Raw genomic sequence first — 16,518 nt, forward strand, 5'->3', positions numbered from 1 at the left:
ATACACTGAATAAGATGAAGGTTTTTTTATTGCTTAGATGGGTGGACTAGCTCACAGCCCAACTGGTGTTAAGTGGTCACTGGATCCCATAGACATCTACAACATAAATGCACCACCTACCTTAAGATATCAGTTCTAAGGTCTCAGTATAGTTACAAGGGCTACCCCACCCTTCAAACCGAAACGCATTACTACTGGTACCTACCCGTGCGGACTCACAAGAGGTCCCACCACCAGTAATTACGCAAATTATAATTTTACGGGTTTGATTTTTATTCTTTCATCGTTTAAGTCAATCGTGAACTTTTGTTATATACATATTTCATTAGAAAAATGGGTACCAATTGCCTGCGGGATTCGAACACCGTTGCATCGCTAGATACGAATGCACAGGACGTCTTATCCTTTAGGCCACGACGACTTCAAACTTATTCAAACTAATTCTTTAAACTAATAACAATAAAATATCTCTCGGGGCCGCAAAATTTTTAGATTTTTTTTATATAGAGATCGGCAGATAAGCTCACGAATTATCTAGTACTACCTTTACCAATAGTCATTATAATATGAGTACTGTCTCTTGCTTTGAGACATCAGCTCAATATCTCTGCTGTTTTGCGACAGAAAAAGGGAAAATAGTGTTATTATTCACAATATGCCCAACTGCAACCAATAATAGTGGACTTCGTGAAACACGTATATGGATATTTATTCAGAATTAAGATGTACATAATCGATATGTCAGAATCTTATCGCCGGGACAATGAAAAAAATTACCTCTAGGGGTCTACCCCAACAGCCAAATATTTTGAACCAAAATACATACTCTAACATGGCAAGTCTGCTAGTTAAATAGTTACGTTCCTAACCACTGTATGATCGATAGCAATGTAATAATCGTTCATATTTTTTTTATCGTTGTCGAGAAGGGGAGACGCGTTGTTTGTGCTTAGTGCGAGTTTTTTAACGTTCTCGATAGCGTAAAAGTTAGCTCATATTTGTATGGAATGGAATCGTTTGCCTACGTTCATTCCCGATCCTGCGGACATAATGGAAAGCAGTCGACGTCGCCCAAAACACGTCATCTCGGATCCTCCCGATCCACTAACGGTGCTTTTAGGTACTTCAAGCACCGGTCACCGTTCTCGTCGAACCCGTCGCTTGCGACGAAGGGCTCGACGAGTAAATTAACCCTCAGACACAGCTCACTGAGTTTCTCGCCGGATCTTCTCGGTGGGTCGCGTTTCCGATCCGGTGGTAGATTCTGCGAAGCACGGCTCTTGCTAGGGTTCGTGTTAGCAACGTCGTCAGGTTTTAGCCCCGTGACCTCACCTACTAAAGTTAAGGTTACGCTGACATAGCCCCTAGGGCTATCAGCTTAGGTAGGAAAAAAAAAAAAAAAAAAAGTTGCCTACGTTTGTCGCTAGGGGCGCTGTTCCAAGTTCATACAAAAATGGGTTAACTTTTACGCTATCGAGAACGTTAAAACACTCGCACTAAGCACACTGATCCTGTTTGGTTCAAAGTTATTACTACCCGTAGATTCTAAAGCGTCAATACCACTCAGTTCAAGACAAAAGGTCACAGTTTCTCAAATTCTATCGCACATTCACTATTGTAAGTCGTTAAATACGATACCGCTGTCAACGAATTTATATAGTTAAATTGGGAATGATTCTAAGCATACCCTTGTTGCTTGATAGAATTTCATTAATATGTATTTACTGTGAATCATGTGCTTATTCCTGTTGAAACTTAACAGACTATAGATACAACTTTTTTGGAAATTCCAACACAAAAATAGTCATTCTCCTGTAATATGCTTAGAGTTGCTTTTTAATAGCCAGATAAATCTTGGAAAAAGAAAAACCATTATAGCAATTTATATTCTAGCCAAGAAGAACAAAAACGTGTTAATTCTTAATGCTGCAAATTAACATACGTACAATAGCGTGTTTGACTCGTTATGAGGTCTACAAAATGTACTAAAATTTCAAACCCGCATTTAATAATTTCAAAAGACTTAAATCATTAAGGATTCTAAAAAAGATATTTTTGGAATTAGCTCAAAAACTGTTGATGCCAGTGGAATTTAAAAAAAAAAATCTGATAGAGGAGGAATATTCGAAAAATGATATCGACTCCCGGATGCTTTTTTTTTATTGCATAGATTTGTGGACGAGCTCACAGCTCACCTGGTGTTAAGTGGTTACCGGAGCCCATAGACATCTACAATGTAAATTCCACCACCCACTTTGAGATATGAGTTCTAAGGTCTCAGTATTATTACAACGGCTGCCCCACCCTTCAAACCGAAACGCGTTACCACTTCACGGCAGAAATATGCAGGATGGTGATACCTACCCGTGCGGGCTCACAAGAGGTCCTACCACCAGTATAATGTATGTATCCATGTAACCGCAGGATAACATAATATTACTTATAATATATATATATATATACATATAATAAGCTTTCATAATTAATCGTGTTATAATTTATTCGACGGATAATGTTTACCTTAACAATCAGCCCAGAACTTTGATATAATTAAGTTCTGTTTATCGGTCTCATTTCTCTCCTTTGTTCCAGGTGAGACGCGAGGGTGATGCATCGCCTGTGATGTCTCTAATATGCAGTGGGACGGACTCTACTTCGTGATTCTAGCATTATGTTGTCTGCACACTGCATCTGGTAATTAATTTATCGATTAACAGAACATAAAATGTGGGGTATCGTTTCAATACCAAGACGTTTTTATCCTTCCAAAATTAGCCAAATCGGTCCAGCGGTTTTCGAGTTTTAGCGAGACTAATGAAAAGCAATTCATTTTTATATATATATATTTCTAACATCCTTTAAAGCACGCAATTCAAGCTAATTAAAATAAGTAGCCGCATCGCAGGGGGTCGTTCACGAGGTACTTCCATATTCATTATGTTACACTCGACGAACGAATAGTCCTCGGCGCGGCTGATGTTATATGATTGCCAGAGCTTTTTTTTTTATTGCTTAGATGGTTGGATGAGCTCACAGCCCACCTGGTGTTAAGTGATTACTGGAGCCCATAGACATCTACAACGGCTGCCCCACCTTTCAAACCGAAACGCATTACTGCTTCGCGGCAGAAATAGGCAGGGTGGCGATACCCACCCGCGCAGCCTCACAAGAGGTCCTACCACCAGTAATTACGCAAATTATAATTTTGCGGGTTTCATTTTTATTACACGATGTTATTCCTTCACCGTGGAAATCAATCGTAAACATTTGTTGAGTACGTCTTTCATTAGAAAAATTGGTACCCGCCTGAGATTCGAACACCGGTGCATCGCTCAACACGAATGCACCGGACGTCTTATCCGTTAGGCCGCGACGACTTCAAAATATGGCGGGAAATGCCTATCACGGCATCCGAATCCGACAGATGTGTACCAATTTTTCTAATAAAATACCTTACCTAATAAAATAATTTACCTCATTTAATGCACACCAAACCAGTAAAAAACACAATATCTACATTTACTATACGCCTGATACAAATAGCTCAAAATCTCGAAACGGGTGGTGGAATTTACATCTATGGGCTAAGGTAACCATTTAATACAAGATCGGCTGTGAGCTCCTTTACTCGCCTGTACATTAAAAATAAAAGCTTCTAATATGATGTAATGTCATAGGTTTAATGTCAAAACATACTCGGTCGGTGCATAGATATTAACCGAGCTAGAATGACTATAAAACTCATTCGATTTGAGCACATGTGATTTGTCTTAACGAGTGCTATTAATACTATAACTAATAGCTACATAAAGTGTTTTTCTTTTCTTTTCATTTATTTTGGTAGTTAATTATGGCCTTTTTTTCTATATATTCTAGTAGCCTCGAGGGGCTATTCTAGATTCAACGAACTAGTAGGTGAGCTCACGGGTCTCAAACCTGACGACGTTGCTAACACGAACCCTAGCAAGAGCCGTGCTTCGCAGAATCTACCACCGGATCGGAAACGCGACCCACTGAGAAAATCCGGCGAGAAACTCAGTGGGCTGTGTCTGTGGGTTAATTTACTTGCCGAGCCCTTCGAGCGACGGGTTCGACGAGAACGATGACCGGTGCTTGAGGTCCCTAAAAGCATCGTTAGTGGATCGGGAGGATCCGAAATGACGTGCTTATGGCTTAAGCCCAACCAGTGCCTTTTGTACTTACACGTGGCTTAGGACTCAATGGTGCAGTGGTCAATGCCCCTCAATGCTGGGCCCGGAACCATGAGTTCGATTTTCACAACAGTCAAACATTTGTGTAATGTAAAAGTCTGTGTACTCTGTACTCTTTATCTGGCCGTATAATATAATTATGTGTCATATTCTCTAGTTCCCATAATAGCGGCAGTACTAGTTTCAGGTCAAATGACCGTGTCTGACTTTTCCCAGTAATTATCTTTATATTATTTATCGATCATTATTATATGTATTGTATGTACGGATTAAATACATTTCGTGTTTTTTTTTTTCTGTGTTGCGATAAACATTTGTATTTGTATAAGAACTAGCAAGTTTCTTGGCGATTCTTTTCAGTACTGAAACTACATTCGGGTTCGGTGGTAAGGTCATGATGGTTTTAAGCGTTGTACCGTAACAGGACTATTTAAAGAAAAAGAAAAAACGTTCGTATTTTTATTTCGTAAACAAATATCGCGTTTCACACGTATGACTACACGAAGGAAAAAGGTATTTGACCAGTATCACAGCTGCTTTAGAAAGCGGGATATACATAATATTTTTAAAGTAATATATTACATAACAATTATCTGATATTCATTAAAGTTAAAACAAAAATACTATAGGTATAACGCTATTCTTCCATTTGAAATTTATATTCGAATAATTCATTAAATTTAATTGAATTTATACGTTCAAATTTATTGTACATTAAAAGTATATTCATGGAATCGTGGATGCATATTTTTTTTGGATAAAATGAACAGGCCCAAATATTGTGTCGAACAAAAGTTGCTACACACGATTTCTGTGTAGAGATACATAAAAATTTGCTAATATATCGACGCTTGAAAGGCAAACATGACTAAGCGACAATAACTGTTTTGTACATAAATGATAGGCAATAACCATATTCGATGCGCAAAAAAAAAATGTTTCTAGGTCTATTAAAATCATTTCAATCCTACAGCTACTAGCTAGATTCTACTGCAGCTAGATTCGTTAAAATAAATGTTGTTTTCAGGTATTTCAACTTTAAATTAGCCTACTGTAAAGTTCACGCATTGTCGCTTACTCACGTTTGTCTTTCAAGCGTCGATATGTTACGATTTTTCAGATATATTTATTAGGATTACTTTTTCGACAAGTTATAGCCTAAAATAAACTGATTTCTAACACTAAAATTGACTCATTTTATTGTTTTGTAAATTAAAGAGAAGAAATTGTTTGATTACATTGTTATTTGTCATCAGGCTTATCATGTTGACACGTCTTTGAACAATTCACTAACATTGTTACGGACAATGACAGCTACAATATTGACGACTCAGTTACAAAACCCACACGTATGGAAATGCAGGCTGCTAAACATTTGCATTTACCCGAATTGCAATTTAACACAAAACCTTTTATCAGCTTGTATGATGTCTATCGGAAGCAACTAGGGAAGTTCATAGACAATGACGCTCGTAGTGCAATGATATTTGAACTGGGACACTGAAACGTTTGATTGCATCACTACACGGGTTATTATATACGGGCCCACAACACTACTAGTAAAATCTATAGTTCTAGATGTATCTGCTAGGTCTATAGAAATTCCAGGTAAAAATGTAACTAAAAACATAAACAAATTTAAGTGAAATTGTTATATCTTTCTATTAGTAACTATTTGTGCAGTTACTAGCATTTATTTATTTTGTTTCAAAACAGAACTATTTCATGTACAATTAAACACTATTTGATATATTGATACTTTTACTTCTTCTACGATATATTTATGTTTATCTAAAAATTGATCAAACGACATGATCATCTCAGGATTTGTTAAGAATCGCGTCATCAATCTTGCAGTAGCGAGGATTCGCTAAGTTCCAAAGGTCGAACATTAATAATGATCTAATCGAAAATTAAGATCAAAACCTAAAACACCCTATCAATTAATGACTGAAGTTTGTTGGCAAGATTTGAAAGATTTAAGTAATCGATTTCGAAATCAATGATATTCTGAACATACGATTTATTATAAAACTTATTTTATTTTAGAACTAGCTGACCGGGCAGACTTCGTAGTGCCTCAATCGATTAATAAAAGACCTAAACTTTTGTATAAAATGAACTTAGAACAAACAAAAGGAATCCGTCCGACGGGGGACACATCAAAGGAAAAACAAAATTATTAGTTTTATTTAATTCCGAGCATTTTTATATTTATCTACCTTTTAAACCTTCTCTGGACTTCCACAAATAATTCAAGACCAAAATTAGCCAAATAGGTCCAGCGGTTCTCGAGTTTTAGCGAGACTAACGAACAGCAATTCAATATAGATAAATATTAGTCAATTTTTAACTGATGCCAACAAAGGAGGAATTTCTGTGCTCGACTGTAAATATTTTTATATTTGAAAGGGCGTACTGTCGAATTAGTTCAATTGTTGAGTTTAATCAAAGTATCAGTGTCAGTCAGTTTTATTCAGTCTTAAAATCTGAAATACATTTACGGTCTCCGAAATACATTTTTCATTTTATATTTGATATTCTACATAATTTGATAATTATCTCAAAGACGAGGCTGTCATAGTAAAATCAAATTTTATTTTTTAGGTGAGTAAATTCCGATAAACGCTATTTACGGAAAAGATAATTTTATTAAAGATCAATTTGAAATAATCTTCGTATGCTGGTTATTCTATAATTCTAGGCCAAAATAATAAAATCATTTTATTGCGGTCGGCTCTCGATACGTGCACATTTTCTAATTAATGTTCATGTAGTTGGTGAAAATTATATTGAAAAACTCTATCCCATACATAAATAGAGCTTAATAATAAAAGCGTGCTAAAACCGTGATAAATTTTATTTTTTTATTAATATTATTAGTTATACATACCACTTACCATGAGCACAATTACTTAACTAGTGCATTAAAAAAACCAACACCGAGCTTTAGTAGTCGTCGTGGCCTAAAGGGTAAGACGTCCGGTGCATTCGTATATATCTATCTTCGTATCTAGATTCGAGCTTGTAGATGTCTATGGGCTCCAGTAACCACTTAACACCAGGTGGGCTGTGAGCTCCATCCATCTAAGCAATAAAAAAAAACTTACATTTTGTGAGTTACATTTTTATTACACAATTTTATTCATTCATTGTCGAACTCACTAAACTTGTGAAAGCATTTACATAGAAAAATTATATTTGCCTATTTGATTTGAACCATAATTGTTGTGTGGCAATCCGACAACATTTCGGGTGAAATGAATTACTAAATACTTCTCTATGTACGTGTTTGTGCTCGATATCAAATATAATCAACTGCATTAATCTGAACACACACTTCATATTTTTTTCCAAAAAAAACCACATCTACTCATTTGCCTAATGTGGTCTATTGATTTTATATTTTTAAAAAATTGCCACGTATATATGTGTTAATATGTGTAGTGTCAAAATTAATAAAACAACGTTAGTTCAAACATAGGTAATTGGAAACCACATTCACAACCATCACATACAAAAAAGCACAGCTGAAATATGAGTATAGCTTTGCTATATATTTATGTGTATGCTGTAAAATACATAAATTAGTTAAACAACCGAACTAATAAACTATATTTCGTCACTTTTGACCTACATATATTAATAAGTGAAGCAAAAACTTTGTACCCCTTTTTACGAAAATTGTGCGGACGGAGGAGTATGAAATTTTCCACACTTATAGAAAATATACGAGTATATAAGGAGTGCATAACGCTAATATTTTTTAAAAATTATGCATTAATATATTAAATCAATAAAAAAACATTACACACACTACCAAGTATTTGACACACATACACACACATACCTATATACTCTTTGCTTATTGTCAAACTTGTTATTATTGCTTAATGTGGTCATATTGCGAATAGGTTAATATTGTTTATTTATCTATATTTGTCTACAGTGTAGTCTTGGTGAAATCTGTGACTATAGAAGTATAAGAGTCTATGACAATAGAACCTTAATAATCATCAAACTTATAATTCCAATTAATTATAGTCGAATTTCGACTACTGCGGGATCATTGTGATAAATATGCTTACTCTTGTAGAGCCATTGCGGTTCCCAGAAGACTACAGAACGAATGGTGTCCGTAGACGTAGAAGTGAGGAAAAGGACAGCCTCGCACTTTCAAGAGAAATATTTAAAAACATCACGAAACAGCTTCGGGAGAACATCAAGCGAGAAGGGGCGACTGACAAGACCGATAATTTGTTACAGAGTAAGTATCGATTTGTTTGTGTGACTGTAATACAGTTCGACTGCGATGCTATGGATAGCATTATTCATTAGAATATAACGATCTGAAGACATTATACATGACAGAATTTATTCAGAAATAGCCGTACTCGCCCGCTTCGCTGGGCATTTAAAATTAACATTATTATTTATTGTCATTATTATTAGGGAGTCCAACACTCATATAAATATTAGCCTATCCATTAAGTACATGTATGTTCTACATGGATACCAAGTTTCAAGTCAATCGAATGCATGGTTCAGTAGTTATAACGGAACATCCGTAAAAATCACTGCAGATTTATATATTAGTATAGATTATTCTTAAATGTTCACCCTGTACTTTGGTCGTTTATTCAGTGAATTGGCAACTCAATTTTATTGAATAAAGTTACTATTCGGCTCTAAGTTTATGATACTAATGACTATGGTTGAAGTATTCATTGGATATCACAGTATTTAAGGAATTTTGTTAACATATTTTAAGGACGATGACTTTTCAAAATACCTAAGTTATATGTAGTCGACGTGGCCTGACGGATAAGACGTCCGGTGATTTCGTTTTCTTGCGATGCACCGGTGTTCGACCATGTCCCACCACCCTGCCTATTTCTGCCGTGAAGCAGTAATGCGTTTCAGTTTGAAGGGTGGGGCAGCCGTAGTAACTATACTTGAGACCTTAGAACTTATATCTCAAGGGGGGTGACGCATTGACGTCGTAGATGTCTATGGGCTCCAGTAACTACTAAACACCAGGTGGGCTGTGAGCTCGTCCAACAACCTAAGCAATAAAAAAAATATTTACAGTTATAGAATGATAAATGGTAAATAATAAAATAATATTCTTAATTTCTTTGCACAAAACCTGGATAATGGCCTGACTATTTGATGTATGAAATATCTTCAAAGTTAATTATTATAAAGTAGCTGGTGATATGCAAACATCTTAAAATGAACGATTCTGTACTCTCATACTTTAACAAATGAAAGATGAATGCCACGCACATTTATCTAAATCGAAAGAACAGTAATATAACACAAAAGCCATGCTTTTCCCTCTTTTATAGATATTCAATGACACGAGAATTGGTATGACTCACATTGATTACACATTTTCGTATTCTGACAGCTAATTTCTGTGAGTGCTCAATAAATGTTTAATACCTAATAGTGTATCGCACTAACAGGCTCCGATCCACTACAGTTTAGCACAAGCGTTCTTTTATAGGTCTCAATTATTGTTCTCGACAAACACAAATTACCGTCCATTATGGTCACGCAAAACCGTTAAGTTCTCACAAAAGATGAATCAATATAATTACAAACTTGTCGTTAGTGTTTTACTGATTTTCACTAAAGAAAACTAGTTACACGATTACTTAATCACAAAATCCGTAGAACATAATTTTGTATTATGTCCATTTACTAATAATACTTAGTGTTCGATCATAAGCATCGAGACCGGAGGATATGGAATAATTTTATGTGATACACATATTATTTTATTTATCATTAACGTTTTTTCTTGCTAATTAGAAAAAATACTGTTTTCAAAATATTTTGTTGATAGCAGTGAGGTTTGTTAATAGCTATAAAATCCAAAAAATTAAAACTTAATAGAAAAAGTTACTAAGCTGTTTTGTCTTTCCCTAGAAAAGCAATATACATGTATGTACATATAACTATATAATTTATACGTATAATAATTAAGAAATGCACTTTATCGTTTTTTTTTGTGACTCATGCGGGTCTATTTGAACCTTTCTTGAAAATTAATATGGAATTAGAACTGAGAATCCTGATCATGGTTTATAATCTCGCTCTCAAATTTAAATTATTTCTATATTATCATCGCATACATTGTAAATATTGCAGTTTTATTTCAAGAAATCTGACAGGAATTGATAGATTAAATCTATTAAGCTATATCCTTTAAGCTTTAGATAATACATATTTGGTGAATTATTTCTTTTTTTATCGGAATCTTCAGAAAACAGTCGTTTAGGCTTGCAAAGAGTTCTGAAATCGAGTAATAGACTTTTAGCTATTGTTTTAACAGTTTCTATAAACATCTACTTCTTGATTACCTTTCTTTAAGATAATAAGAGTATGCTGTGATTAATTAGAATATTACCTTTTAGATAGGTTTTCAGACAATCTTAAGATAGGTCAAACATTTTAAAGGAAAACTTTATTAGGAGCACCGTACTTAAACTGAAAATTTCCTTTGCCGAATTTATAGTACTATCAACAGTAAAATAATTTGCTACGAAATTTAAGGAGATAACATTTTACTAGCGTACAGTAAATTTGCTCGTAAGATAACTTTAACTATTCTTATCATAAATATATTCCTCTGAGTTAATCAAATACAAAAGACTGTGCTGTTTTAACATATACAGATAAGACTCGTTAAACATCAAATTGAACGAACAGAATATACTTGCTAAAAATATCTGGATGTCACCAAAAGTTTGAATCTATTTTAGCACAAATGTATTCAGCTAACGACCGGTATTAATAGCAACAACTCTAACTTATTCACTTATTATAAGAGGGTACTTTCTGTTTTTGAGTGAAGTTTTGCTGTGGTCATTACTACTTCAATTAACAATTTACAAAACTTTATTTAGCTTTAACATGGTCACAGTTTTGGGCTTCATAAACATTTTATTGTAACATAATATTTAATAATTGAACAACACCTAAAACTGAAATTGTTCTAGATAATCCCTTCATGGATTTTTTACCATTTCACCGTACGTATCCAGAGCAAGGGTTCATTGTAAATTCATACTATCAGTAACTACAACTTTTATCTATAATGTATGTATATTCAGACTTTATTACCACGTACCATCCGGCTTTGCAATGAATTCTCTTTCATAATGTTTGCGGAGCGCTATATGCCCTTCTTCAAGCAAAGTTTGAGGAGAATCTGCAGCGGTAGACAGTGACTTGGCTGTGCCCCTGGCATTGCTGATGTTCACGATTGATGATGAGTAGTTACTCTCAAGTGGCCTGGTCGCTCGTCTGCCTATAACATTGAGTGACATTTGAAGTTGTCGTGGTCTAAAGGATAAGACGTCCGGTGCATTCGTGTTGAGTAATGCACCGGTGTTCGAATCTCAGGCGAGTACCAATTTTTCTAATGAAATACGCACTTAACGATTGACTTCCACGGTGAAGGAATAATCGTGTAATAAAAATTAAGCCCGCAAAATTATAATTTGCGTAATTACTGGTGGTAGGACCTCTTGTGAGTCCGCGCGGGTAGGTACCACCACCCTGCCTATTTCTGCCGTGAAGCAGTAATGCGTTTCGGTTTGAAGAGTGGGGCAGCCATTCTAACTATACTTGAGACCTTAGAACTTACATCTCAAGGTGGGTGGGCGCATTTACGTTGTAGATGTCTATGGGCTCCAGTAACCACTTAACATCAGGTGGGCTATGAGGTCGTCCACCCATCTAAGCAAAAAAAAAACATAAATTTAAAAAAACAGTCGTAGACTTGGGATTTTCATCTCATGTCTCAATGTCAGAATTCGCATAATGATGTCTATGGGCCTCATTATGCGAATCCATGATATGATAACAAAAACACGGCTACATTTTAGAGAATATCTCAAATAACTTATTCATATAGTAATTTTCTTTATAAGAATGAATAAAATATTTTACAGCTAAGGTAGAAGACACGAGAAATTATGCTCCATATCAAAGTTACCACGATCATCACCACGAACACCACTGGGGGCCATATTTCGAGGAGGAGAAGTACACTCAAGTCACGGCTCACGTGGGAGCTGAGGCGTTGTTAAATTGCCGGGTTGTAATGCTCAAAGATAAAACAGTGAGTACTTGAATTCAATACGTGGAGTGTTTACTTACGTAAAAAATGTATGCGCTACAAGTAATTTTTATTAAATAAGATAAAATATACCTAATAAAACAGTATGAGTTACAACCATATTGTGCAAAAAAATGTTTTCAATAGATCAGTGATTACAATACATAAACTCTATTACATCCAAAGGCTCAGTTAATTCAATGTTATATTTTAATCTAAGTCCACGGTAGCAATATTTTGTATTTAAACCTTATTTTAAAAGAGTGTAAATACAAAAGACTTTAATCCTGTGCGGAAGCTCTTGATACATTTATGATCATCAAATATTTATGGTTAAAGAAACTTTTTTAGGTGATGTGGCTGCGTAACACGACCGATTCTGCGCAACTACTTACCGTTGGTCCCGCTCCATATACGGGCGATAGTCGGATCGCAGTAAAATTCCAATATCCAAACAATTGGAGGCTTAGCATGAATCCTGTGAAAAGATCTGACGCAGGGCACTATATGTGCCAAATATCCACTCATCCTCCTAGAACCATATTTACGAACCTAACCGTATTACGTAAGTGCGACAAGTTTACTTTCCCGGTTCTCAGCATTAATTGAAACGAACCAACGAGCTTTAGATACGAGGATTCCTACATTTGAAAAGGAAAAAAATCTTTCTCATTTCGCTTTCGCGCCGTTTCTTTTCTTTCTAAATTAAATATGTTTTGGAGAGACTTAAAAAAAAGAATATTCTGTACACATGTACCCGAAAATCTTTTAACCAAAAATTTATATTCCATGGTTTAGATTAATTTAATATAAATACATAAAACTACAATCAAAAATCTCTTAGATCTCCAAAATTAGGCAAACTTTAATAATGAATAGATTACAGAATTTATGTTGCTAATGAAATAAATATTTCTCGTGTCTTCATTAGATTCGTTGATCCATAAAATAGGTTCATTAAAGTCGGTTATCTTAATTTGAGACTTTTTGGTCTTATCAAATTAATATAGAATGAAAAATAAACTTTAAATTATACTTTTACAGCTCCAGTAATAACAATAAACGGAGACGATTCGCACGATATGAAAGATAGATTTTACAAAGCGGGTAGTGCAATAAAGCTATCTTGTATATTATCTGAAGAATATGCTTCAACACTATCCACAAGCAATCCGGTTACGACGCGAATTCCCACAACAACAACTACTTTAAGAACAACAACAACAGAACTGACAACTAAATCAAGTACTGTATTTAATAGAATAGATATTATGATGAACAAAAGTTGGAGTGTTGAGACATCTACAATTACTTCGACGGTTAGTATAGGTACATCGACCAGAAAACCCGAAACGACTACGAAAGAGTTGACAACAGTTGCTCCAACCACACCGCCTACGGTGAATAATGTGTACGGGATTATGTGGAGGAAACAGGGGAAGGATTTTTTCCAAAATGTCACTTGGAGGAATTTAAGGTAAATATAAACAACTAGCTTTGTTAAAAAATAAATATGGCTAATGCTTCTAGAGTATTCTGTGAGCCATGGAGCTTCGTTGCTATGTATTTTCTATTACTGACGAACAACACTAAGGGTTTTGGTTTGAGTAACGGACCATTTTTTTATTTTTATTTTATTTTAGACCTTGTGTCTAAAAAGGGCTTTTGGTTCATTTCTCTATCTACGCTGAGAAAACAGTTAAAAATCTCAAAGCTTTATCTTATAAAACCTTAGAATGTTCCATAAATATCTTTAAATCCAAAATAGAGATTATGAAATATTTATTCCTATATAAACGTATTGTAATTTTTAGTGCCACAATAAGTGTAACGTCGGCATCACAAAATGACAGTGGAACCTACACATGCCTTCTACTCAATCATTCTCAAGTCACCATTAACGTTCACGTATTGATTGGTAAGCCGTTATTTTATATAAATAGATACTTTTAATTCTACTAAATATATGACCTTGGCAATTATTATTTTTCGATTCATCGAATTCTTATATCTTTATTACAAATATAAGCAACTGTATATCATTTAAGTGAAGATGTACCTTATGTATATTTATAAATTTAATTAACAATTTACTACGATAAATCAACAACTTTAGGCATCACGTAGATAGTTGGGTCCTCTATTAGTACGAGTACAATAGGATTTTCTAAATACATTGGAAAGTTTGTGTAAAATTAACAATACACGTATCTTTGTCAGGCGAGAACCAAGCTGCTGTACATCATGACACGTGGAACAAAGGAACTTTGTTTTGGCATTCGCAAGAGTTTTACCTATTTGTTCTATCAAATTTACTTGTGCTATATCTTTAAATTTTTAAAATTATGGTTAAAGTTACAGTTAATTCTCGATCTTCTTTATGCTTTATTGTTCAGAATAAATTATAATCTATTTTGTTGCTTTTGTTTAAGTATGAACTTCTAAATTCAACTAAATCAAAAATTTACAAAATTTAAGTAACAATATTTTTTGTAGACTAGTGATTACATGAATGACCATGAAAGTTAGGATAAAATTATAACGAATTAATCAATAATCTGTACTGTTGAATAGCTTAATATTTTCTATCGCAAGTACGAGTATAATAAACCTAAATACATATTATACATATTAGTTGAACATTTTTTCCATTAAATTTTGGTTTAATGGATTAGGCCTTATTTTAGTTAAGTTTAATTTTAATATAGAATCTTACGCGTCATCAACGTAAATTAAAAATAAAAAAAAATCGTTAAAAAATTACGTAAATCACAATAAAAGCAATCTTTATAACGAAATTAAGCATAAAGATTTTGATCAAGACAAATATTTTAATTTGATCAATTATTATTTTTGTATTCCGTGTATATAATTTATCTTTTGTATAATAATTTAAGCAGCTCTCTATGCCAAAACCGCATACGTACACGAAGTGTATTTTAGCTTTAAGTGTAAAGTTTACCAAATTTAATTGAAATATATTATTTAATTTTAATAAGGTAGAATGTACATATTGCATGATATGACAAAAAAATATTAAATGTTTCAATATCTTTGTGTCACTACTCAACTATTGCGTATTTAACCAAAACATTGATATGAATATTAAATTGTACAGTTTAGTAAATAGTTTCTGTGGAAGCTACACCACGAATGTTTGTTACAATGTTAAGGCATAGCCGGCCCCCAATATAATTTATTTTACTCTTTATCAATTAAAAATAATTGGAATACCAAAACTCAACTGATTAATAATTTAAAGTTTTGGTTTAAATTTTATTTTAGTTTCTATTAATGTAAGCTCACTTGTGGTTGCTTCGATTAATTGCATTAAAACTTCAGCTCTACACTGTTCTAGATAATTAATTGCATTTTTTTCGTATTTTATATTTAATCCTGGACTTTTTAATGCATAGGCAATAATCAAAAGATACAAAATTACTGCTAAAACATGAAAGATTGGTATTGATTCTCATAAAAATATATCGATGTGGAGCTATGAATTAAAGTAATTGGGAAATTGAAAGTTGAGTTGCGTTTCGTCCGACATTTTGAAACTTTCGAGTTGGATGATTATTATTTTCGATATTATTGATTTTATTATTATTATTACGGGGTAATAAAAACCATACTAGATAATATTAATATTTATCTGACTGATTAAAAAGATTATTTTTATCTACCTTACGCTATTTTCCCCTTACTTTATATGTTATTAATCCAAACCATATTGATTGATAAAGAGTAAATTAAATTTTATGAAACATTTTTATTTCGTTACCATTTTATCTGTAAACAGAGAAAGACTAAGTTATAATCATTATAAGACTATTAATAAAGTTTAGTGTAATAAAGATTTTTTGTTTTATTTATTCATAAAAAATACTTCATAACAAACAAGTAATAAAATATCATTAAATTGTGCATATTTCACAGGTACATAAAAATTAACAAAGTAATAAATTGATCGACGATAATTTTTGAATATTCAATTAAAATTTATTCATGCATGTATAGTAAGTCAATTTATGAATTTATTAGTTGATTGTGCATATACATGAATAATAAGATTAATGTTATATTATTCCCAAAAACCATAACCATTAACGTACACTTTCTCAACAGTCTCTGCACTAGGCAAAGCTTGTGCCTTAGAAAAAGGTGTGTCTTAGA

The 16,518-nt window shown here is 33.6% G+C and overlaps 1 protein-coding gene across 1 annotated transcript in view; it reads left to right on the plus strand.

The window, feature by feature from the left end:
* The window catches only part of LOC114240387 (uncharacterized), a 36,252-nt gene extending 20,051 nt beyond the window's left edge, over positions 1–16,201 (plus strand). Inside the window, exons 2-8 of the mRNA XM_028170905.2 lie at positions 2,593–2,694; positions 8,308–8,478; positions 12,179–12,348; positions 12,697–12,910; positions 13,390–13,822; positions 14,160–14,263; positions 14,566–16,201. Of these exons, the coding sequence (XP_028026706.2) occupies positions 2,634–2,694; positions 8,308–8,478; positions 12,179–12,348; positions 12,697–12,910; positions 13,390–13,822; positions 14,160–14,263; positions 14,566–14,678 (1,266 nt within the window). The 5' untranslated portion in view covers positions 2,593–2,633 and the 3' untranslated portion in view covers positions 14,679–16,201. The remainder of the gene's footprint in view (positions 1–2,592; positions 2,695–8,307; positions 8,479–12,178; positions 12,349–12,696; positions 12,911–13,389; positions 13,823–14,159; positions 14,264–14,565) is intronic.
* The last annotated feature ends 317 nt before the right edge of the window (positions 16,202–16,518 follow it).

Source organism: Bombyx mandarina, chromosome 21 (genome assembly GCF_030267445.1).
Source record: "Bombyx mandarina strain Sakado chromosome 21, ASM3026744v2".
Classification (NCBI taxonomy): Eukaryota; Metazoa; Arthropoda; class Insecta; order Lepidoptera; family Bombycidae; genus Bombyx; species Bombyx mandarina.